Source organism: Maniola hyperantus, chromosome 9 (assembly GCF_902806685.2).
Source record: "Maniola hyperantus chromosome 9, iAphHyp1.2, whole genome shotgun sequence".
Lineage (NCBI taxonomy): Eukaryota > Metazoa > Arthropoda > Insecta > Lepidoptera > Nymphalidae > Maniola > Maniola hyperantus.
Window position 1 is genome coordinate 15,141,647 of NC_048544.1, and position 22,431 is coordinate 15,164,077.

The 22,431-nt window shown below is 37.2% G+C and overlaps 3 protein-coding genes and 1 long non-coding RNA gene across 7 annotated transcripts; 3 read left to right on the forward strand and 1 right to left on the reverse strand.

Annotated features, from left to right (window-relative positions):
* Positions 1–357: 357 nt before the first annotated feature.
* On the forward strand, positions 358–7,074 carry LOC117985583 (dynein light chain 2, cytoplasmic). 3 transcript variants are annotated; one of them, XR_011237128.1, is made up of 4 exons: positions 358–483; positions 1,954–2,077; positions 2,829–5,825; positions 5,984–7,074. XR_011237128.1 is itself a non-coding variant. In XM_069500959.1 (4 exons), the coding sequence occupies exons 2-3, from the start codon at positions 1,970–1,972 to the stop codon at positions 2,988–2,990; spliced, it is 270 nt and encodes an 89-aa protein (XP_069357060.1). In that variant the 5' UTR covers positions 358–483; positions 1,954–1,969; the 3' UTR covers positions 2,991–3,027; positions 3,597–7,074. The 3 variants fall into 3 exon arrangements, 2 of the variants coding, with proteins under 2 accessions (XP_069357060.1, XP_034828232.1); XM_069500959.1 differs by having other exon boundaries at positions 2,829–3,027; positions 3,597–7,074; XM_034972341.2 differs by having other exon boundaries at positions 2,829–7,074.
* A 1,840-nt stretch (positions 7,075–8,914) lies between these two features.
* Positions 8,915–12,786, forward strand: LOC138402760 (uncharacterized). The gene is made up of 2 exons (XM_069500675.1): positions 8,915–8,974; positions 11,931–12,786. Exons 1-2 carry the CDS (start codon positions 8,939–8,941, stop codon positions 12,714–12,716), a joined length of 822 nt encoding a protein of 273 aa, XP_069356776.1. The 5' UTR covers positions 8,915–8,938; the 3' UTR covers positions 12,717–12,786.
* Positions 9,927–11,368, reverse strand: LOC138402733 (uncharacterized). 2 transcript variants are annotated; one of them, XR_011237079.1, is made up of 4 exons: positions 10,894–11,368; positions 10,649–10,769; positions 10,322–10,400; positions 9,927–10,209 (listed from the first exon to the last, which is right to left on the reverse strand). It is a non-coding gene; the product is annotated as an uncharacterized lncRNA (long non-coding RNA). The 2 variants fall into 2 exon arrangements; XR_011237078.1 differs by having other exon boundaries at positions 10,649–11,368.
* A 2,945-nt stretch (positions 12,787–15,731) lies between the features above and the next one.
* Positions 15,732–17,109, forward strand: LOC138402750 (uncharacterized). The gene is made up of 2 exons (XM_069500640.1): positions 15,732–15,757; positions 16,246–17,109. Exons 1-2 carry the CDS (start codon positions 15,740–15,742, stop codon positions 17,107–17,109), a joined length of 882 nt encoding a protein of 293 aa, XP_069356741.1. The 5' UTR covers positions 15,732–15,739.
* The last annotated feature ends 5,322 nt before the right edge of the window (positions 17,110–22,431 follow it).

Here is a 22,431-nt window from a genome sequence, read left to right on the forward strand (position 1 = left end):
ATAATATGTTAAACTCACAATATTTCACGGCTTGAACGGTCAGAAAAATATATTTTTAAATTAAAGTTTTACTGTTTTTAGGACGCAAAAATAGTATTAATTTTTTGTAGGTAGTTACTTAATTTAAAATATTTAATTTCTATTCTAAACGGTTGCATTGTTTGCAGCAGGTGCGATAATAAGCTGATGAAAATATTATTTTTATTAAGATAGGTATTATTTTAATAATGGAAGATTGCGAAATAATAAAAACATTATTTTCAATTATTATAAGCCAGTATGAGAAATAAAAATTAAAAAGTTATTACAAAACTTTTTTTAAACTTCGATTTTTGAACTATTTTGAAATAAGAACGCCCTCTAGCGCAATACGACTTGTCAATCCGCTGAAAGAAGCCTTTGCAAGAATCCTCTAGAAAGTAGTCAAAGAATCTCCGGTATCAAAATCATTACGTGAAAATTTGATCTCAGTCCGACGTAAAAGTGAGTAATTTATAAATTTATTATGCGTTTTCTTTAGTTTTAAGGATTCCCTACTGTCGCAATATAATTTTATTGTAATACACCATTTATAGGCTGAAAAACAGTGAACAAAAGTATTGGCGCTCCAACACTTTTCGCTAACATTCGCAATAAATGTGTACTAAAGTAATTTTATTGATTTAATTTATGTTTCTATGGTGATAACCCCCATAGCAATGTAAAACCATTATCTAGTATCAGGCCCCGTTTTATTTACGGAGGTTCTCTAGGCTTCTATTTAATTTTTTTTGATGACTGGCATAACCGCGAGTGCCCGTGTTAAAATAACAAGAAAATCTTCTCAGGCTGTAAATTCTGAAAGGTAATAAAGTACTTAACACATTTTATTTATTGGGCTAACAAGATTTTCAGGAGAAAAACGGGAAATTCATAAAGGGCGCGCGGGGGATAGCTTCGCGCCTGACCTTTGAGTTATTTTTAGAGTCCGATATTGAACATAAACAATCAATGGCGTGTTTCACGCATGTGGAAAATCGTAATAATGTCATACGATTATGATAACCTTTTCACTGGAATGGAAAGTGTCGCATTTTATTCGCGTCTTTACATCCACAGTAGACGTATTTGGCGCGCGTCGAGTGGACGTGTAGAAAACTAGCGTTGAATGAAAGTGAACCTAATTGTTTCTGAATAAAGTCTGAATTTGTAAGCTGTTTTTTTTTGATGAATTGTACTTAGCCTATTTTAGTTGACATGTCAAAGGTTTTGAATGTTTTTGATGACTTCTCTAACAACGTGGTGATGCCCGGGGGGGAAATAATGTAATATTAGCTCCTGCAGGCATCTCAGTAGACACAGGACTGAGGCTGAGATTTATAGAGCGCACTTTGACTTTGCTCAGACTTAAGATTGACTTAAAACGAGACAGATTTATATGAGAGATATAGCTCTGTCTCGTTTTATCTCTGTCTTAAGTATAAGCTAAGTCTGAGTGCGCTCTATAGATCTTGCCCTAAGTGTCCAAACCCATGACCTCCCTAAAAGAAGGCTGACATCCTAACCACTAGGCTCTCATCGCTCAAGAGAGACTGCTCAGTACTTAATATAGGCTGCAATTGCTTGTACAGTAATATTAACACTGTAAAAAAATCAAATTCAAAATTCAAATGATTTATTTAAAATAGGTAATAAATTACTCTTTTTGATTGTCAGTTGATAGATTTGTAAGATATAAAATAGTAGTGATAATTATCACGCAAACTTAAAACTAAAGCTACGAGGGTTCCAAACGCGCCCAGGTCTGAGAAGAGCCCACAACAAACTTAGCCGGGTATTCTTTTTACTATCACCACTTTTCAAAAATCAGTAGGAACACCATTCCGAACCAGTGGTAAATTGAACTATCTGACAATTCAAAAGCACTTGTAAAATATATTCTATTCTATTCTATTTGTTTGTGTTGTATTCCAGCAATACAGCTGACAAGATGTGTGACCGCAAGGCGGTGATCAAGAATGCTGACATGAGCGAGGAGATGCAGCAGGACGCTGTGGACTGCGCCACGCAAGCACTTGAGAAATTCAACATTGAAAAAGTGAGTCAACCTATGATCAAAGAATGATGAATTCATCATCATCATGTTTCTTTGATCGCCTCAAAAGCAGGCGAGAAAGAGGCACTCTAATTGAAACTTACAAAATCCATACTAATTACTAATTACTAATCCTAATCGTAATATCCTAATAATATATGTGAAAGTGTGGATATTTGTTACTCAATCACCGATCACGCAAAAACTATTGGACCGATTTGACTGAAATTTGGAATGGAGATAGATTATATCCTGGATTAATACATAGGCTACTTTTTAACCCGGAAAATCAAAGTGTTCCTGCGGGATTTTGAGAAACGTAAATCCACGCGGACGAAGTCGCAGGCATCAGCTAGTTTAAAATAATAATATTAATAAAGTGAGTCAAATGGGGATTTCAAATTTATGTAGTCCACGCGAACAAATATACAATAATAGCTCAACGGGTTGCGAAGCTGAAGTGGCAATGGGCAGGGCACATAGTTCGTACAATCGATAGACGTTGGGGTCCCAAGGTGCTGGAATGGCGACCTCGCACCCCACTAGGTGGACGGACGACATCAGACAAGTCGCTGGGAGCCGCTGGATCCAGGCGGCGCAAGACCGTGGCGTGTGGATGTCCCTACAAGAGACCTATGTCCAGCAGTGGACGTCTATTGGCTGATGATGATGATGATGATGACCCGAACGAAGTCGCGAGCACAAGCTGGTAGTTACCTATGGGTAGTGATGATATGAAATAATTGTTTTCCAGGATATAGCAGCATTTATCAAGAAGGAGTTTGACAAGAAGTACAACCCAACGTGGCATTGCATCGTGGGTCGCAACTTCGGCTCCTACGTGACGCACGAGACGCGTCACTTCATCTACTTCTATCTTGGCCAGGTTGCAATACTCCTGTTCAAGAGCGGCTAAACTGTAACACGAAGCCCTAGTGTGAGCGAAAAGTGACTGTAAGTGCATACATTTTGACATCTCACTTGCCATTTTAGCTCTATGCATCAACTGTCATGTCAATGGCCGGCTGTTCGACTTGTGGACGATCCCAAACTAACCGGCTCTTTGCGTGTTCTATCGCCTTTATAATGGAGAGTCTTCTGAAGAGTTGTTTGATCTCATTCCGCCCTCCTTTTTCTACAACCGCACCGCACGCCACCGCAAACAATTCCACCCGCACCACCTGGGTGTCTGGAGGACTTTGACCACCCGTTGTGCCAGATCCTTAACTGTGGAATTAACTCCCTTCGGCGGTGGCGGATTACAACATGGGGTTATTCGAGGGACGGACCAACAAATTCCTGAAAGGCTGGCAACGCATTGGTGGTTCCTCTGGTACTGCAAATGCTCATGGGCGGCGGTAATCACTTAACATCAGGTGACCCGCCGGCTTGTTTGCTCGCCATTTTTATTAAAAAAAAAATACGATTTTAGTCCTTAATATAAAGGTGAACCATACTTTTGACATGACAGTTGATACATGGAGCTAAAATGGCGGGTGAGATCTCAAAATGTATGCAATTATATGTGACATTGCAGTTAACATCTCCCTGTTCCAGTACTGTCATTAATTTCAGCAGAGCAGTGTTCAATAGACCAATAATTGGAATATTGATAGATAGACCATAATATGATATTTTTTTTACATCTATCAATAATTCTGATTGGTCTGCTAGACACGTCTCTGCCCATTAGTACAATTAATTATAACAGGCATGATTTGTAAGTCATAACTTTGCTACTTTACCAACATTATAACGTCATATTTTATGAGTGAATAAGATCTGCACTTGAATACGGTAATAGTATGAGCTGATCATTTGATTTTTAGCAGCTGATCATATGATTTTTAGCAGCTGATCATATGATTTATAGCAGCTGATAATATGATTTATAGCAGCATTTATTTGCAACTAATTCTGATCAACTGATTGTTAGCACCTGAGCAGATTTTTAATATTTGAGCTTTTTTAGATGCTATGGCTGCTAGAGGCAAAAACATCTATTTTTCGACCTGGAATGTCAGATTTATGGTTGCACTAGTACTTTAGTTTGCAGATAGCTGCTGACTGAGCTACCCCGATTTTTTGGCCTTTTCCCATCAAGACAAGACATGGTCAAGTGAACAAAATTTTTTACATTTTAGAAACCAAACAAATCAAGTAAATCAGCGCCACCTCTTAGATACTAATGAACTACCCGTTTGAAATCCAGTCATCACTGAGGTTGTATTAGTGCATAATTAACATTTACGCACCAATAATGAGTCGGTGCCATTTTGTTTATTCAATAACCCTGTCCATACGAAGTAATATATAAGCCAATGTCTAATATTGCAGATATGACAGTACTCAATGAAAATACAGACAGAAATAAAATTAAGACGCTTGGCTTTACCAGACAGTCTTTACTGGGCTACTGGACCTTTCAGCAACCGCTTTTTTGCATTTGTCGAGTTGTATTCTATATTTCATTGAAATAGAATAGGGGATAGGTGGAAGAAAATCCACTCTATACACACCTTGGTGGGGACAAATAGAACAAGCTAAAAAATCTCGGTATAGTCTGTACAAAATGACTCCTCACGCGTCATTTTAACTCTATTGGTCAACTGTCATGTCAAATCTCACCTATAAAATAACAAAAATTTGACATGAAATTTGACAGAAAAAGTTAAAATGCCGCATGAGGACTTAATTTCACGCGTTATAGCTCAGTCAGCTAACTAAACTACTAGTGTAACCACAAATGTGACACTTCAGATAGTCAAATACCAAAAATGAGGTTTCCAGGCAACGTTCGAGAAAATTTTCATAGATGGCGCTGAATACTACCACCACTAAAGATGAAAAATAATACCTATATCTATATTATGATCTATGCCTTAATATTTAGGTCGTGTCAATCAATGACTTAGATGAAGAGTAAGAGCCATTTTCCTTGCGTTTCTTCTTCACAAAATCTGTGAACTATAATAGAAGTTATTAATTAATTTCGCATCCGATTTGAATTTAAAAAATTAAAGCATAGATCATATAGATATAGGTATTGTTTCATCTTTAGTGGTGGTAGTATTTAGCGCCATCTATGAAAATTTTCTCGAACGTTGCCTGGAAACCTTATTGGACAGATTAGTCAACTCCAATGTCACTTTTGTCAACTTGGAAGCTTACGCTTGAGGGCCTGAGATAAATCTAAAATTTTTGTTGTTAGTGATGATCGCCGACCGTCCCCAGTCTATTGTATAGAACTCTACATTCCTACCCACAACACAGACTACAGGAAAGGGGTAGACAGTATTAGCAAAACCCAGAAAGTGGTCCAGAGAAATCAAAGCTTTTTAATAATTATTAATCTTAATGATGTTTGTCAATTAACAGGTTAAAAAAGTTGTTCATTTTTTAACTGGTTTTAAACACTTGCTTTTTAATTAATTCATTTATTGATTAGTTTATTCCTTCATATCAATTGATGACTTGATTTATTTATCATATTATTGACTAAATTTTTTTAACCTGTCAATTAATCTAATAGTTTGATTAATTTGATTTATTAATAAATCAAAATAAAATAAGATTAAATTAATGTATTCCAGAATATAGGTACACAAAACCTGTACAAAACGGTTGATTGACACGCACACAAATGGCTTCACTTTTAAGGGTTTTGTGTCGCGTGTTTCGTCTATCCATTTCCTTTAGTCTGTGGTCCCTTGGTTCTATATTAGAATATTTCTCTCTGGGCCGACGGCGCGTAAGGGTGCCTGTCCACTGAAGCGGAGCGGAGCAGAGATGTGTATAGTTGATCAATCGGAGTTTTATCAGATGACTAAATAAAAATATCACGTCATTTACCGACAATCTGATTGGTCTGCTCAACACATCTCCGTTCCGCACCGCTTCAGTGGACAGGCACCCTAAGATGTGTGTGTGAATGATTCACGAGCCTTTATTTAATGCTGGACATGCCGTGTTGATCTCCACACTAGAGGGAAACCTTCCAAACTTGCAATACTTAAGGCACGTTCACATTGGGCCAGTCGCTGACTCGTCTATGCTGACTCCGATACTGATCATGTGAACAGCATACGTCAGATTGGGAGTTAGATACGACAATCTATTAAGCTGGATTTACATTAGGGCAGTTACTCGTGTTTGCGCTGACTCACTGCCGATGTTGTCATGTAACTCGCGTGAGTCAGTTCAGTGTACTGATTGAGCCTGTTACTGACTGCTCAAGACAAGTCAGCGCTGCTCTGGTACTTTATAGTGTAAATTAATTTAATGTTATTACAGCGTTTGACGCAGCAATACATAGCCTGAGATCTATAGAGCGCACATTGATTTTGATCAGACTTAAGACACTGTTCAAATTAGATGAGATGAGACAGCGTTATATGGCTGATATGAATCTGTCTCGTTTTAACTGAAGCTTAAGTCTGAGCAAAGTCAAACTACGCACCATAGATCGCAGCCTTAGCATCAGTAACTGACAAAATCTTTACTGTTGGGTGCATAGTGCACACATTTGAGATCTCACTCGCCATTTTAGCTCTGTGTTATGTCAGAAGTACGTTTTTAGTCCTCAATCAAGGGTAAACCGTACTTTCACAGTTGACACTACATGACAGTTGACAGCAAATATGGCGAGTGTGTTCTTAAAATGTATGCATTCAACTTGGCAGTCGATAGCTGGCGTAATGTAAATCGGCCTTTATGAATGAATCTATGTTAGACGGTAGCCCTTCGCTCCCACGCACGATGTATGTATGTATGTATGTATGTACTGTTAGCTATTTTAAGAACATTTACTTTGGTAATCACATCTAGTGTATTTATATAAAAGGAAATTTATTTAATTATTATTCCTAGACTGTAATACCTAGCATAAAATCATAATAATTATGTTAGTACTTATCTAAATTAATTGTTTAGTTTCTTTGTTAATAAACACTGGAGACCTTTTCAAAACTTCTATGATAATTAAACTTTCTTACAAACCAGTTTTGTTTTTTTTAAGCTAGAAAGAACCCTGCTATGATCTGTGCTGGTTAAATTCCTGGAAGGTCAAATTTTCAGTGTCTAGAATAGAATAGAATATGTTTTTTATTCAAGTAAACTTTTTACAAATGCTTATGAATAGTCAGGTAGTTTTAATTTACCACTGGTTCGGAATGACGTTCCTACCGAGAAGAACCAGCAAGAAACTTGGCGGTTGCTCTTTTTAATTTTCAGCACATAATGACCTTTTCCCAAGGTACTAATCAAAGTACTAATTATCTTAATAAAGGTACTAAATAGTACAATTTAGGTACAATTATTTGGAAGATATTTCATCAGTTTTCCAGCTCCTCACCGGCCATCCTGACATTCTGAGAACAAACAAAAATAATTTTTGTTATTTCTCAGAATGTCTTATCTCAATGTTCTTTTCTCAAAATATCCTTTTCTCATAGTCCTTTTTCTTATAATATTCTTTTCTCATAATCCTTTTCTCAGTCCTTTTTCTCAAATTATCCTTTTCTCATCGTCCTTTTTCTTAAATTATCCTTTTCTCAAAACGTTCTTTAAATCACCACAGCTTTTAGGAGTACAGTACCTTGCAGCATCAGGATTGAGGTAGACATACATGCACTATGCACATCTTTTGACAAGCTCCTTTGCACAGTGGTAACTGGTAAGCGCTCTGGTCTTATTAGTGGAAGATCAGGGGTTTGGAATCGTATAATTTCTGGTCTGGTCTGGCAAAGCCGTGCCACTGCCACCGAAGCTATTAGCGTTCCGGTACGATGATGCCGTATAGAAATAAGAAACCAAAGGGGCATGGGTTTTAAAACGTAGTGATAATATTATTCTCTTTGTTTGATGGGTTTATTAAAAACTGCCAGACCCCGTACAGGTTAGCCCGCTTCGTAGACTGCATCGCTTACCACCAGGTGAGATTGTATTGTAGTCAAGTCACAAACTCCTTTTGTGATTATTCCATTGTTTAAAACGCACCGAAAAGTTAGAGGAAGTAGGTAGGTACCTGTAACTTTTCGGAGTTAAGTGCGTTCCGGGATCGAACCCCCGACCTCCTGAATCGTCGGTCGTGTTTTCGTTCACACTGCCACTATAGGCCTATTGCAATTTTTATGTAGGGCATATGAATGTATATACCTAACGTTCATACTTTATGGTAGGGCAATACGAATTCGAAATATTAGGTAGATACCTACTAACTAAAATTATAAGTATATATTACTATTAATTACATATCATTATTATATACCTACCTACCTATATAACCTATACCTACCTACTTAGTTTTTAGGGTTCCGTACCCGAAGGGTTTCATGGGATCCTATTTGTCCGTCCGTTCGTCTGTCTATCAGCGGGCTGTATCAACTTCCCGTTGACCTAGAATCATGTAGTAGGTAGGATGGTCTTATAGCACAAGTAAAGGAATAAATGCGAAAACCGTGAATTTGTGGTTACATCACAGAAAAAAAATTAAAATGTGTTAATGAACAAAATATTAATACTTATTTTCAAAGTTAGATAAGTAGGGTATCATATGAAAGGGCTTTACTTGTACCTACATTCTAAAACAGATTTTTATATATTTTTATGCATATTTTTTGATTTATCGTGCAAAATATCGAAAAATACGAATCTCACTTGGCCGGTTTTTTTTGAATATTATAATTGTTAGGTAAGTACGAGCCCAATGCAACTTTAAGGAATTAAACATATAGTAGGTACGAATAAGGTCGATACTTCGATATCCGATGTTTATAGACACGGCATTGCAATTATACAAACGCAATGTTATATTTATACTGAAACTGGATAATATTGTGATCAGTTGGAGTGATTGACTTCACGATGCTAGCTGTAGCCAAGATGAAGTCATTTATATTGGTAAGTTAGAACTTAGAATGTATGGTAGGTACGCGATAGGTCGCGATGGGGTATGCGACGGGGGGATGCCCCGCTCACCCGCATGTCACCCGCGCTCGCCCGCACCGGGTTAGCGCAGGAGCTGCGCGGGTGTGTAGGGCGTTCCCTCCCCGATTGCCATCTCGACCTGTCGCGTACTATATCTGCCTCGTTGGTTTCGGCGGAGGTCTCAGGTTAAGTTCAAAAAAGTTTTATAGGTACCTAACTAGCAACCCGCCCCGGCTTCGCACGGGCAGCTTTATACAATTTTCGTAGGGATCTCTAATTTTTTGAAAATAAAATTTAGCCTATGTCACTCAGTAATACTTAATATAGCTTTCTACTGGTAAAAGAATTTCAAAATCGGTTCAGTAGTTCCAGAGATTACCCCTTTAAACAAACAAACTTTACCTTTTTATAATATTAGTAACTATGGATAATATCTTTGTGTACAAAGTTATTTTTTGTTGTTGATTTTAGGGTTCTGCTCCCGAATAGTCCCAACGGGACCCTATTACTACCACAGAACACATTTACTCCAGGAGAAGAAGCCCAACTACATACAAATAAAGTGCAGACTATGCACCGTCACGCCATCTATTAGTGATTCCATAGAATTAAACTTTTGGCGCGAAATTACGAACCCCGTTTTTTTTTTTTTTTTTTTTCTATATTAGGCCCGCATTTCAATCGCCAAATAATCTTTAACCGAGGAGTTTATTCCACAGTTAAAGATTATTATTTATGGCGATTGGAAAGCGGCCATAACAAAACTGGAATAAAACAAGTAAAAACTTTTTAAAATGCTATAATTTTTAGAAATAAATTTTTATATTATACTGTGAAAACCATACAAAGATTTAAGTTATGTTTTTACTTATTTTTTTTCTAAGCTATTAGATGAAGTAAAAAAATGTACTTTTAAATTGTTTTATTACAACTATGTCATAATCCACAGCATACATAATGAAGAAATTACAAAAACAGGTTAAAGTTAAACCAAAGTTGGATTACAGTAATAAATCTTAATAGAATTATTATCTTTTAAACAGATTAATTATTATTAAAGATCTAATACTGAAATGTTTTTCAAACTAGGGAATGTTACATAGCAAGAACTACTTATTCAATATATCATAAATAAAATAATGAACAGAACCAAGATAGGCATATAGGCATATTATTTTGGTAGTGGTTTGTGGAAGCACAGACAGGTCCTGAAATAAGGCAAAATACACAAAATTATTATATTTTTTTAACTGATGATTTATAAAAAATTGCAATAGAAACATTATATAACATACCACTGTGATGTATCTTATTACATACCACTGTGATGTATCTGGTGGCCGAGATAAGATAGGCACATTTGGTACCTAGTGGGTTGCGGAAGCCACACTGACTGTTCCTGGAATAAGGCAAAATACACAATCAATATATTGGTTTCTCTACTGAGAATGTATTAAGTAGGTACATATTGCAATAGAAATCTATATTATGTACCACTTGAATTAAATGTTGCTGTGATGTGTCTGCTGGCAGAGACAAGATAGACACATTAGGACAGGTTCTAAAATAAGGCAAAATGAACAATTGATGTTTTTCTGAGAATTTTTTACAAATTGCAATAGAAATGTATAGTTACTAGGTACATACCACTGAAATTGAATGTTGTTGCAATGTTTCTGCTGGTGAGCCAGGCACACTGCTGGTGTGCAAGCTTTTCAACACCTACTCAGTTACATTGGCAAAACAATATTCTGCCCAAATTCGAAGCCTGAAACATTATAATAATACTATATAATAAACCAAAATATCAAAAACACCAGCGTTTCTGACTTCTTTAGCCGGTTTGTAGACAAAAAGAACAGCTGGTACTTAAGGGACACGACAATATTTACCTTGCATAATTAGATGCCTTTCCGGCTCTTGGTAAAGAGTGGATAGTAAGTGTTGGGTCGAAAGCCAATGCACAGCACTTAACACGCTTTCTATATTTATCAGACATGATAAATTTAATCTTACAAACGAAAAGAGTCACAAACAATAAGTCACTGTCCTTATTTTTCTCTAGTCTCAATCACACTGCTGCGAGTTTCTTCAAGCTAACAGGGAGAGAAAAATAGAAGCAAAAACACTAAACCACATGAAATACAACTAAAAATATACAAATTTATCACAACTGTTGGGAAAGAAAACTTTCATATTTAAACCAACAACCTAAAAACAAACGTACCATAGAGTAGATAGTTGCCAGTTGTTTATAGTTTGAAACTTTGTCTCTGACTTTGAAGTCTAGAATGAGACAAAGAATTTCTTTGTTTCATTCTAAATGATTCCATAAAAAAGTCTGCAGTGGCCCCATACAAAGTTGCCACCCCCTGATTACTACCCTCCGCTGTCCGTCTGTCTGTCAGTGGGGCTGTATCTCGGTAACCGTAATAGAAAGAGAGTTGAATTTGTGTAAAAAGTGGTAAATTAAAACTACCCGACGATTCGAAAGCGCTTGTAAAAAGTCTACTTGAATAAAAACATATTCTATTCTTTTCTATTTTATTCTATTTTTACAGAATGTGTATTTCCATCGCCACTATAACAACAAGTACCTAATAAAGATTCCAAAATGGCCGCCATGAAATTTAAATATGTGTGATTTCTTGTACGGAACCCTTCGTGTTCGAGTCCGACACGCACTTGACCGATTTTTTTGGTTGTTGTCGGTTTTACCACCCCGATCTCCATATAGTCCGCGACAGGTCGAGATGGCACTCGGGGTATAAGGCGGGGGACGCTCCACATACCCGCACGTCACCCGCGCTCGCTCGCACCGGGTTAGCGCGGGGGCTGTGCGGGTGTGCGGGGTGTTTCCTCCCAGATTGTCATTTCGACCTGCTGCAGAGATACCTGAGATTCTAAACTTAATTGCTTTATTTTACAGGCTCTTTTCTCCTTGATCCTAGCGGTGAGTTCCGAGAATGAAAATTCAAAGGCCAGTATCGTCAAAGACCAGAAGAGTGAAAATTCCGCTTTCCTCCAAAAATTCATGCCACCCTTAAAACATAACATACACCAAAGATACGGCATGAACCACGGGCTGAGCGGGGAAGAAGTTATTAGGAACATGTTGAGAAAGGATCACAGATACTATGATTACGTTGATGATCACGATGATGATTACTTAAGACACGATGGTAGATCAAGGGGGCACTATAATGAGCCAAATATATGGGGCTATTCTAGAAACGGCGGACTGGGAAGCTTTGTCAGCCATTCGTATAATGGTGACCCAAACGTTTGGGGATATTTGAGAAACTCTGATGGTAGATTGAGAAACATGGGCGCTCATTCTAGACATCAAGGTGAAGGGCATATGGACCATGAAGATAGACTGAGAAATATGGGTCGTATGAGGCCTGAAAATAAGGCGCACATGGGTCCAGAAACCATGAGATATGGTAATATGAGGAATGAACATATGAGGCATATTAACATCAATGCACTACTCGAACCTGATCACGTAGGTTATGTGGGACAAGTTCACCCTAAAAAAATGGGTATTAAAGAGAGATATGACTTCGCGATGGTGGAAGGAAGAGATTTGGATGTCCACAGGAGGAGATCCATGTACAGTCAGGGATTGGTAACACCGATGCCTCCACTGTTGGATGTGGTTGGTAGGAAACATAACATGGCACATATACTTATGCATCATCATGGCGTATAATTTAATTTCAGAGAAAGAGATTATTTATTTAAAAAAATATTTGCTGAGTATCTATACCTATTTTACCTTACCAGTCTTTAAAATAAATAAATCGAATGAGAATTACTTATAGAACAGTTTTTTTAACCTTCCCTTTGTACTCGACTGCGCGGCAGCGAAGACGGTTGCTTTTCACGCCAATCTCAGGTATGTACCAGGGCTGTTGCGGATGCCAATATTTTGACATCCGCAGATAAGTATTATTAGAAGTTCACATCCGCGGATGCGGATACGGATTATTAACATCTGCGGAAGCGGATGTCTGATTAATGCGAATGTTCTGCATTTGTGGATGCGGGTGCGAATATCCGTAACCCCCCCTGATTACCTACGGGCTAAATTTTGTTTTTATAAAACCAAATGTTTGGGGATATTTGAGAAATTCTGAGGGTAGTATTAATTCTCATAGTACCTAGGTGGTTTATTAAATATCCCCAATCTGGTAGGTAATTTGGAAATAAGGCGCACGTTAAAACAATGGGTCCAGAAACTATGGGATATGTCCACATGTTATGAGGAATGAAAAGCACTTCACCGTTTCACGAACCTGTAGTTACGTGGAACAAGTACCTAAACCCAATATGAAATGTGTGTTAAAGACAGATATGACTTCACAATGGTGACAGAAAGAGATTTGGATGTCCACAGGAGTCCCATGTCCCATGTCCCATGTCTCATGGTCACAGATTGGAAATTCCGATGCCTTCGCTTTTGAGCTTGGTTGGTATAGGAAACATAACATGGCGCATAAATACCTAATTTATTTCAGAGAAAGAGATATCCAGTGTTTTTTATTCAAAGTAATGTTTACCATTATATGTAGTTAGAAAGTTGAAATTTTCTCAGAATATTATGTTTTTCTATTGCCGCTATAACAACAAATATTAAAAATTTCAAAATGGCGTATGGTACCTACCTACCCTATAGGCTTCCCGTTGACCTCGAATCATGAGAGGCAAATAGGCAGGCCTTATAGCACAAGTAAAGACACAAATCCGAAAACCGTGGATTTTGGTTACATCAAAAATAAAAAATAAAATGTGTTAATGAACAAATAATTAGTAGGGTACACCTAAGTATTTTCAATTTTCAAAGTAAAGTAAGATAACTATACCAAATGGGGTATCATATGAAAGGGCTATAGGTAGGTATATTCTAAAACAGATTTTTATTTATTTTTATGCATAATAGTTTTTGATTTATCGTGCAAAATGTCAAAAAAATACCCGAGTACGAAACCCTTGGTGCGCGAGTTTGACACGAACTTGGCCGGTTTTTTTCGGGTTAAAAGTAACATCCTTTACCCTTCTCCTTGGAAGGGAATGAACAGGCATCTATTAGGCTTTTAAGAAACGCCCTGGAACTAGATGTCATGAAACTGGAGCTTTAGTGAAAGAAAGAAATAGTCCAGAAGTAACGAATTTTTTTTAATAACTAGGTAATACGAGTACCTACTGTGTAGGTATGTGAGTTATATAGGCAAAATTCAAAATGTATTTATTTCATGTAGGACAACTTACTAGTCTCTCGTGTGTCTTTTATGGTAGTTGATACGTCTATGACTCTACTACCACGCCGGTTCAGAAAGCAGAGTCTGGTGGGAGGCTTTGGCCGTGGCTAGTTACCACCCTACTGGCAATGCCGTGCCACCAAGCGATTTAGCGTTCCGGTACGATACCGACCGATAGTACGCGACAGGTTGAGAATTGAGGTCAATTGAGAGCAATCGGGGTATGAGGCGAGGGGAAACCCGCACGTCACCCACGCTCTCCCGCACCGGGTTAGCGCGGGGGCTGTGCGGGTTTATTTCGACCTGTCGCGTAGTATACCTACTCTTTTCATATAATCTATACCTACTTAAATAAAATAAGTAAAATTAATTATCAATGTAACAACTTTTGCGGTGATAGTTTTTATTTTATTTTATTTTATTGTTTATTCCAACACGTAGCCTTACAGGTGATTATTCCTAATACGCTAGTGTAACATTCATCCTAGAAATAAGAATAATAATCTTATAGTTGATTTATTTTCTCACGTTTTTTAAATCAAGTGATCTTCTTCTTCTTTTTCACTCTGTGCTGGTCCCGCAACTGGTAAGCAACTGATATTCAATTGTTTAAAAACGCACGTAACCCGAAAATTTATACCTAGAGGTGCGTGCCCGGGATCGAACCCCCGAGCTAACCACAAGGCTTTCACCACAATTTTTATGTAGGGCATATTTATTATAAACGTACTTAGGTATATTAATTAACGTTCATGATAGGGCAATACAAAGGATAAGTATTAAGTACTAATTAAGTATGTATTACCAATAATTACATACCTGTGTACCTTCCTATTTTCAGGGTTCCGTACCCGAAGGGTGTCAACGGGACTCTATTTCTTCTTACCATAGTAGATAATCTATGCTTCTTACCTCCGATGTCCGTCCATCTGTCTGTCAGCGGGCTGTATCTCGTAAACTTTCAAAATTAAAATAATGTATTCAAAATAGGTAATAAATTACGCCTTTTGATGGTCGGTTGTTGTATTTGTAAGATACAGTGGTGATTTATTCCGTGAACTTAGAACTAAAGCTACGAGGGCTTTAATAGGTATAGAGTTGAAATTTACGCAGAAAGTGTATTTATATTACCGCTATAACAGCAAATAATAAGAATTTCAAAATGACGCCATGAAAATAAAAAAAAATATATTTAAAAGTGCTACATATTTCTTGTACGGTGGTACCTAGCTACAAAACCCTTTGTGTGTTAGTCTGACTCGTACTTGACCGATTTTTTAATATTATGCTTATTAAACGAGCCCAATGCTACGGTTTAATAATTTAAATATAGATACTTTGATATTATGAATAACGTCAATACTTTGATATCCGATATTTATAGGCACGGCATTACAATGCAATACTTACGCAATTTTATTTAAATACTGAAACGGGGTGATGTTGTGATCAGTTGGTGATAGCTGTAGCCAAGATGAAGTTATTTATATTGGTAAGTAGGGGTACCTATAGGGCCTCCGAGACAGTCAAGCGGCTTGATGGCAAGTACCTACGTAGATTTTTGCTTGAGCCAAGCCTGTTGAATGTTTTCAATGTTTGCTTGATTCTTGAGTCGTGCTTGACTGTGGTTGATGCGAATTCATATTTTTTTTAAGAAATGAGAAAAGTGCCTTTTGCTGGCCTTCCTGCAATTTGCTGTATCTCATGAACAATAATAGTAGAGAGTTGAAATTTTCGCAGAATATTGTACTTATTTAAATATTGCCGCTATAACAACAAATAATATAAGTTTCAAAATGGCGCCATGAAAAAAAAGTGCTAAGTATTTCTTGTACGGTAGGGGTTTTGTACTCTTCGTCACGTACAAGAGACCGACTAGTAGGTACTTGACCGGTTTTTTTGGTTTGTCGGTTTTACACCCCCAACCCCCAAGAAGCACGTAAAAAACTGAGATCTAAACTTGATCGCTTTGTTTTGCAGGCTATTTGCTCCTTGATCCTAGCAGTGAGTTCGGAGAGTGAAAATTTAAAGACCAATACCGTCAAAGACCAGAAGAGTGACACCTCTGCTTTCCGCCAAAAATTTTTGACTCCCCTAAAACGTAACGTACACCAAAGATGCGGCATGAAAGAAGAAGAAGTTATTAAGAACATGTTGAAAAATGATAACAAAAACTATGACTACGTTGATGATCACGATGATCATCACGATGATCGCCACGATGATCATCACGACGATCATCACGATGACCATCACAATGATGATCACGATGATGAGCACGATGATGGTTACTTAAGGCACGATGGTAGATCAAGAGAGCTTTATAACGAGCCAAATATCTGGGGTTATTCTAGAAACGGTGGACTGGGACGCCTTGTCAGCCATTCGTATAATGGTGACCCAAACGTTTGGGGATATTTGAGAAACTCTGAGGGTAGATTGAGAAACATGGGCGCTCATTCTAGACATCAAGGTGAAGGGCATATGGACCATGAAGATAGACTGAGAAAATATATGAGACGTGTTTATATGAGGCCTGGAAATAAGGCGCACTTTAGAATGATAGGTCCAGAAATCATGGGATATAGAAATATGAGAAATGAAAATATGAGACATATTAACATCAATGCAGTTCACGAACCTGATCACAGAGGTTATTTGGGACAGGTACACCCAAGAAGAATGGGTATTAAAGAGAGATATGAGGTGGAAGAAAGAGATTTGGATGCCCACAGGAGGAGACCCATGTCTCATGGTCACGGATTGGCAACACTGATGCTTTCACCTTTGGGTGTGGTTGGTAGGAAACACCATGCGCCGAATATGCATCATCATGGCGTATAATTTTATTTTAGAGAAAGAGATGACCAGTGTTTTGTATTCCGATTTTTTATATCATGATTTAAAAAATAAATCGATTAAAATTACTAAAGATTTTTCATATTTCCTTTTTTGGGTTCCATACCCAAAGGATAAAAAATGGAACCCTATTAATGTGACCCGTGATACGCGTACAGACAGACAGCACTGTCTGTCTGTGTGTCTGTCCGCGTGTTACGGGTCTCTAGCTCGTAGATGAAATTAGTTACGAAACTTTGTGAAGAACTTTGATTCAAAATCGAATATTGAATTAGAACTTCAATTACTAAAATTACTTTTGTGAATAATCAAATCCGAAATCAAAAAATAATTAAAGTAGTTAGTACCTACTACCCGTGCGCGATAAGTTGAGACTCGCCTGGATATAAATTATTTCCAGGCGAGTCTCAACTTATCGCACACGGGTAGTACCTACGGAACGCTCGGTGCGCGAGTCTGACTCGCACTGTTTTTTGACTGGAATTGTAGTAGCATCCTCAGGGTTTTGTGTATCTTACCCACTATTCTAGTTGGGAAAGTCCAATCCATATACATCGACGGCCATTTCGTACAAAATGTATTCAATAATTAAATACCAATTAACACCCAGTATTAGAGCCGTGCGTGCGGTTTTTTCTTTCGATATTACCTACCTTTGCAATTTAACACACGAATATGATCTCTATTTCTATGGTAATTAGATAATAATTAACATACCAATCAAGCAATCGAAGATAATTTGACAACTTTTGTATATTTGACTAGCTCACACACGTGATTTCGTTCGACGTTTTCTGGTTTCCCGTGGAACAAAGTCAAAGTCAAATCAAATCATATAGCTTTGTACACTTTTTGACTGTCGATTGTTGGATTTGCAAGGACCAAAAAACACGGGAAATTGGCATATTATATGTCCGTATTAGTCTCCAGAATACCTGAAATGAAATGAAATTACATAAATGAAATAATGTGAAATTAAATTAAATGAAATATGAAATGAAATGATAAAAATTAAAGTACGTAGGTTTTCGGTTACAAAAGAAAAATACGTAGGTACCTACCTATTTCTGGGTTTTTGAAAACTAACCCCGCGCCGATATTCTAAATTCCACCCGAGCGAAGCCGGGGCGGGTCAGCTAGTCTAAAATATACCTACTTAGCCTATTTCACTCATGAATAATGTAGCTTTCTATCGGTGGAAGAATTATTAAAATCGGTTCAGTAGTTCCAGTGATTACTTCCCACAAACAAACTTATAAACTTTACTTCTTTTGTTAGTATAGATGTAAGAAAATTAGGAAAATTAGAGTCTAATATAAAAATCGTTTTCAAATTACTTTATCATTTGGAATTTCCCAATGGCGGTGACAATACGGGTAAGACAATAATCTATTTAGGCACACTTAATAAAATTGTAACTATAATTTCTGTGCATTAAATATTAAAATTTTAAAGGGTGCATTTGGTATTATTATAACTAGCTTCTGCTCGCGACTTCGTCCGCGTGGACTACGCAAATTTCAAACCCCTATTTCACTCCCTTAGGAGTCGAATTTTTAAAAATCCTTTCTTAGCGGATGCCTACATCATAATAGCTATCTGCATGCCAAATTTCAGCCCAATCCGTCCAGTAGTTTGAGCTGTGCGTTGATAGATCAGTCAGTCTGTCAGTCAGTCAGTTAGTCACCTTTTCTTTTTATATATTTAGAATTATGCACCTTCTGGCACAGAATATATAATAGTACTGACGTATTCTGGGCAGGCGCGCTCCGCCTTAACAAACACCTTAGCTTGCATTATGTAGGTACTAACTATTTGGTGTAAGTGTAGTAAAACGCCATCCGATATATTATTATCTAATAATTAAAATATATATCGATAATTAGCCCAAAATAGTATGTTCTTTTAAAATCTTTGTCTATATTTGTCTGTCTGTGCAGTTTTATTTTATGTTCTGATGAGTTTCGGAGTTAGAAGAGTGAACTCCTCAGCAAACAGCAAATCGATATTTTTGAAAAAGGTGACCTTTAAGCATAAAACATAAAACAATAATACCTAGGTACATTACATTTTCATTCCTTCCCTAATAGTTACATATACAGAGCCTCGATAGCTCAACGGTTATGAGCGGACTGAAAACCGAAAGGTCGCCGGTTCAATCCCCACCCGTTGCACTATTGTCGTACCTACTACTAGCACTAGCTTTACGCTTAATTGGAGAGGAAAGGGGAATAGTCAGCAATTAACTTGGCTAAATATCCTTCTTAAAAATAATAATAATACAATAATGTTTACAGATCTTCATTCTCTTCCTCGGAGTGGTATTGGTGAAGAGCCAAAACCTGCACCATTTACACAAACCTCATCATCATCATCATCAACATCACCACCACCACAATCGCCTTCCTGATTTCTTCGATGACCCATTATTCCCAGGATTTTTTGGAGTAGGCCTCTTTGGATCTGATATATTTGGGAACAGTGGTTCGCAACCAGACGGATATATTGCTCCTGTTAATAACTATGATGGAGATATAGAACAGGCAGGAAATCACTCACCATTAAGTGGTGGTAATAATGCTGGAGTCTACGTTCCTGGTCAAAGCAATGTTAACATTGAACAACCAAATGAACCTGATAGTCATTTAAACATTGCATCAAAAGAACCTCCGACACCTGATGTTCAGGGTTTAAACAGTCATGCTAATGAAGTTCCTGTAAATAATGTTAATAAGCCAAATCTAGACAATCATGTGGATGTTAATGAGTCACAGTTGAATATAGTTCCAGATAACGCAGAAGGACCGAAAATCAATTTAGACTTAAGACTGAATACCGCTGCTGGGGATGATGTTCTATCAGGATTAACTAAACAAACAGAAACCAAAGAAAATAATGGGAATTTATTAGTTCGTAATGTTCCAGGATTTCTTGACGACGATATAAAGAAGGGTATAGTGATGGCGAGTCCCGAGTTGAAGTACAATATAAACGAATCTCACGAACCAAAAGTATTAGATGATGCAAAAGGATATCATTCTAATGTTAATACAGTACAAGGATTAGATTCAAAAACTAAACCCGAAGAAAAAATCGATAATTCCATCGGAAATGATGGAACGGTTCTACGATTCACTGATAATGATAATAAAAAGGATACATTGATGGTTGACCCTGAACTGAAAAATAATGATACTGATTCAGGACTCAATAAATATTCAGATTCTGTGGTTTATCCCGACGATGTAAACGAAGCAAAAAAGCAAAGTCAAGTTCAGCAAAACTTGCCAAATAGATTAAATGTAGGGGATAATGATAAAAAATATCCTTCAGCCGTAGCGCCTGGTGTAGCTCCTACTACTGTGCCTTCAAACTATGAAAATCCAAGCCAATGGACACCATCAAATAGTAATGCACTAACATCGAATAATCAAGGCACACAAAACCAATATACTAATCAGCCCAACAGTTTCGTATTTCTAGCAAATCCAAACCAACAAGTGCCTGTAAATAATGGTAATGGATCACCCTATGTTAATGTGGTTAGAAATCCAAACGGTGATTATACAATTGTGAATATTCCTAATAATAATGGTAAACCTGGTCAAATTTATGAGTCTGGAACGAGCAATGGCAATTCAGCTTTTAATAATCCTGGCCAGTTTTATTACATCTCTGGTAACTCTGAGATAAATAGTCCTAGTCAGGGTTACATGTCTGGCAATTCTGGACTAAATAATCTGAACCAGATTTACGTACCTGTTAATGGAAATTCTGGGGTTAACAATCCTGGTCAGACTTATGTGATTGCTGACGGCACTAATTCTGGGGTTAACAACCCTAGTCAGACTTATGTGATTGCTAACGGTGCCAATTCTGGGCTCAACACTCCTGGTCAGGTTTACGTACCCGTCAATTCAGGAGCAAACAATCCAGGTTCAACCTACGTTCCACCTTTCACAGGTCAAACAACAAATGGTATATATTATAATGTTATTCAATTGAGCAATGGCCAAACTATTCTTGTGCCTGTAAACAATGGTAACGGACAAAATGCCCAATGGAATGGCCAATCGAATAATGGCCAAATATATGTGCCAGTAAATTATAACCCTGGTCAAGGGAACAATCCTACAGGGAATGTAGTACCTTTTGGAAGTTCTGGAAATGTCGTGACTGGTGGATCAACTAATAATGTTCCTTTGCTGATATCATACAAAGACAAAGATGGTGAAGATGAAGAGAAAAACGTAAAAGTGGACCAATTAAAACATGAAGAAAAAGAAGAATAAAATTGTTGAATAGGCTTAGACTAATAAAGAAACATCCTAGAATAAACACCATAGGTTGTTAAAATGTAAAGTGAATATTAAGTCTTATGTGATTGTTAACATTTAAAAGTAGATATGTCAAAAGCTAATGAATTATAATTAAGACATTTTTACTTGTTTATCATTTATTAAACGGAAGCTTCCTGCAAAACAAACTGGATTCATTTTCTAAGCTAAGATAAGCAGCCTGAACCAACCCCTCGCGTAAAAAAGAACCAGCTGTTAGAAGAGACAAATTAAATTTATATTTAACAGCTGGTTCATTTTTCTTTCTTCTTTGTTTTCTTAAGATTAAAAAGAAGCCTAAATCCTACCTTGGATAGTCCCTCTTAGTGATTGTGATAATTCAAATCGATTTTGAAGTCTAGATGAACATACCATAGCGGTAAAAATTGGGCAAGTGCGAGTCAGAGTCGTACAAGAAGAGTTCCGTACCATCATACAATAATTTTTTTTTCTCTCTCTCTCCTCTATCTGCGATCAGTCCTTGGACTATAAACAGATTGGAGGTTCGTAAATGTTCACAGTTTAGGCTTTGCACATCCAGCGATGTGACATCCCTTCAAGATGAAGTATAATTTTTAAGTACCTATACTATATTTAACACTAACTAACATACAATAATTAAGACTTAGAATTCTGCTGCTGCTAAAGCAAAATAACTAAAAAATTCAAAATAGCTACCATGAAAATTAAACAAAATTTGTCAAAATTTCAACTCTCCACCTATCACAGTTCATGAGATACAGCTGACTGACATACAGACAGATGGACGGTCGGACAGCGGTGGCTTAGTAATAGAATCTCGTTGGCACCCTTCTAGTTCTATTGGACCTATTTAAATACCTTGAGTTTCTTGCTGGTTCTTCTCGGTAGGAAAGGTATTCCGAGTACTCGGAAGTACTTGTAAAACTCTAAGTAAATGAAAAAAAAAAATTAATAAACAGAGCTATTGGACCAACTGATTCAAATATAC

Coding starts and splice junctions, on each gene's coding strand:
- LOC138402760 (XM_069500675.1), top strand. CDS start 8,939: ATGCTAGCTGTAGCCAAGATGAAGTCATTTATATTG. Junction 8,975..11,930: donor AGATGAAGTCATTTATATTG/GTAAGTTAGAAC, acceptor TTTATTTTACAG/GCTCTTTTCTCCTTGATCCT.
- LOC117985583 (XM_034972341.2), top strand. CDS start 1,970: ATGTGTGACCGCAAGGCGGTGATCAAGAATGCTGACATGAGCGAGGAG. Junction 2,078..2,828: donor AGAAATTCAACATTGAAAAA/GTGAGTCAACCT, acceptor ATTGTTTTCCAG/GATATAGCAGCATTTATCAA.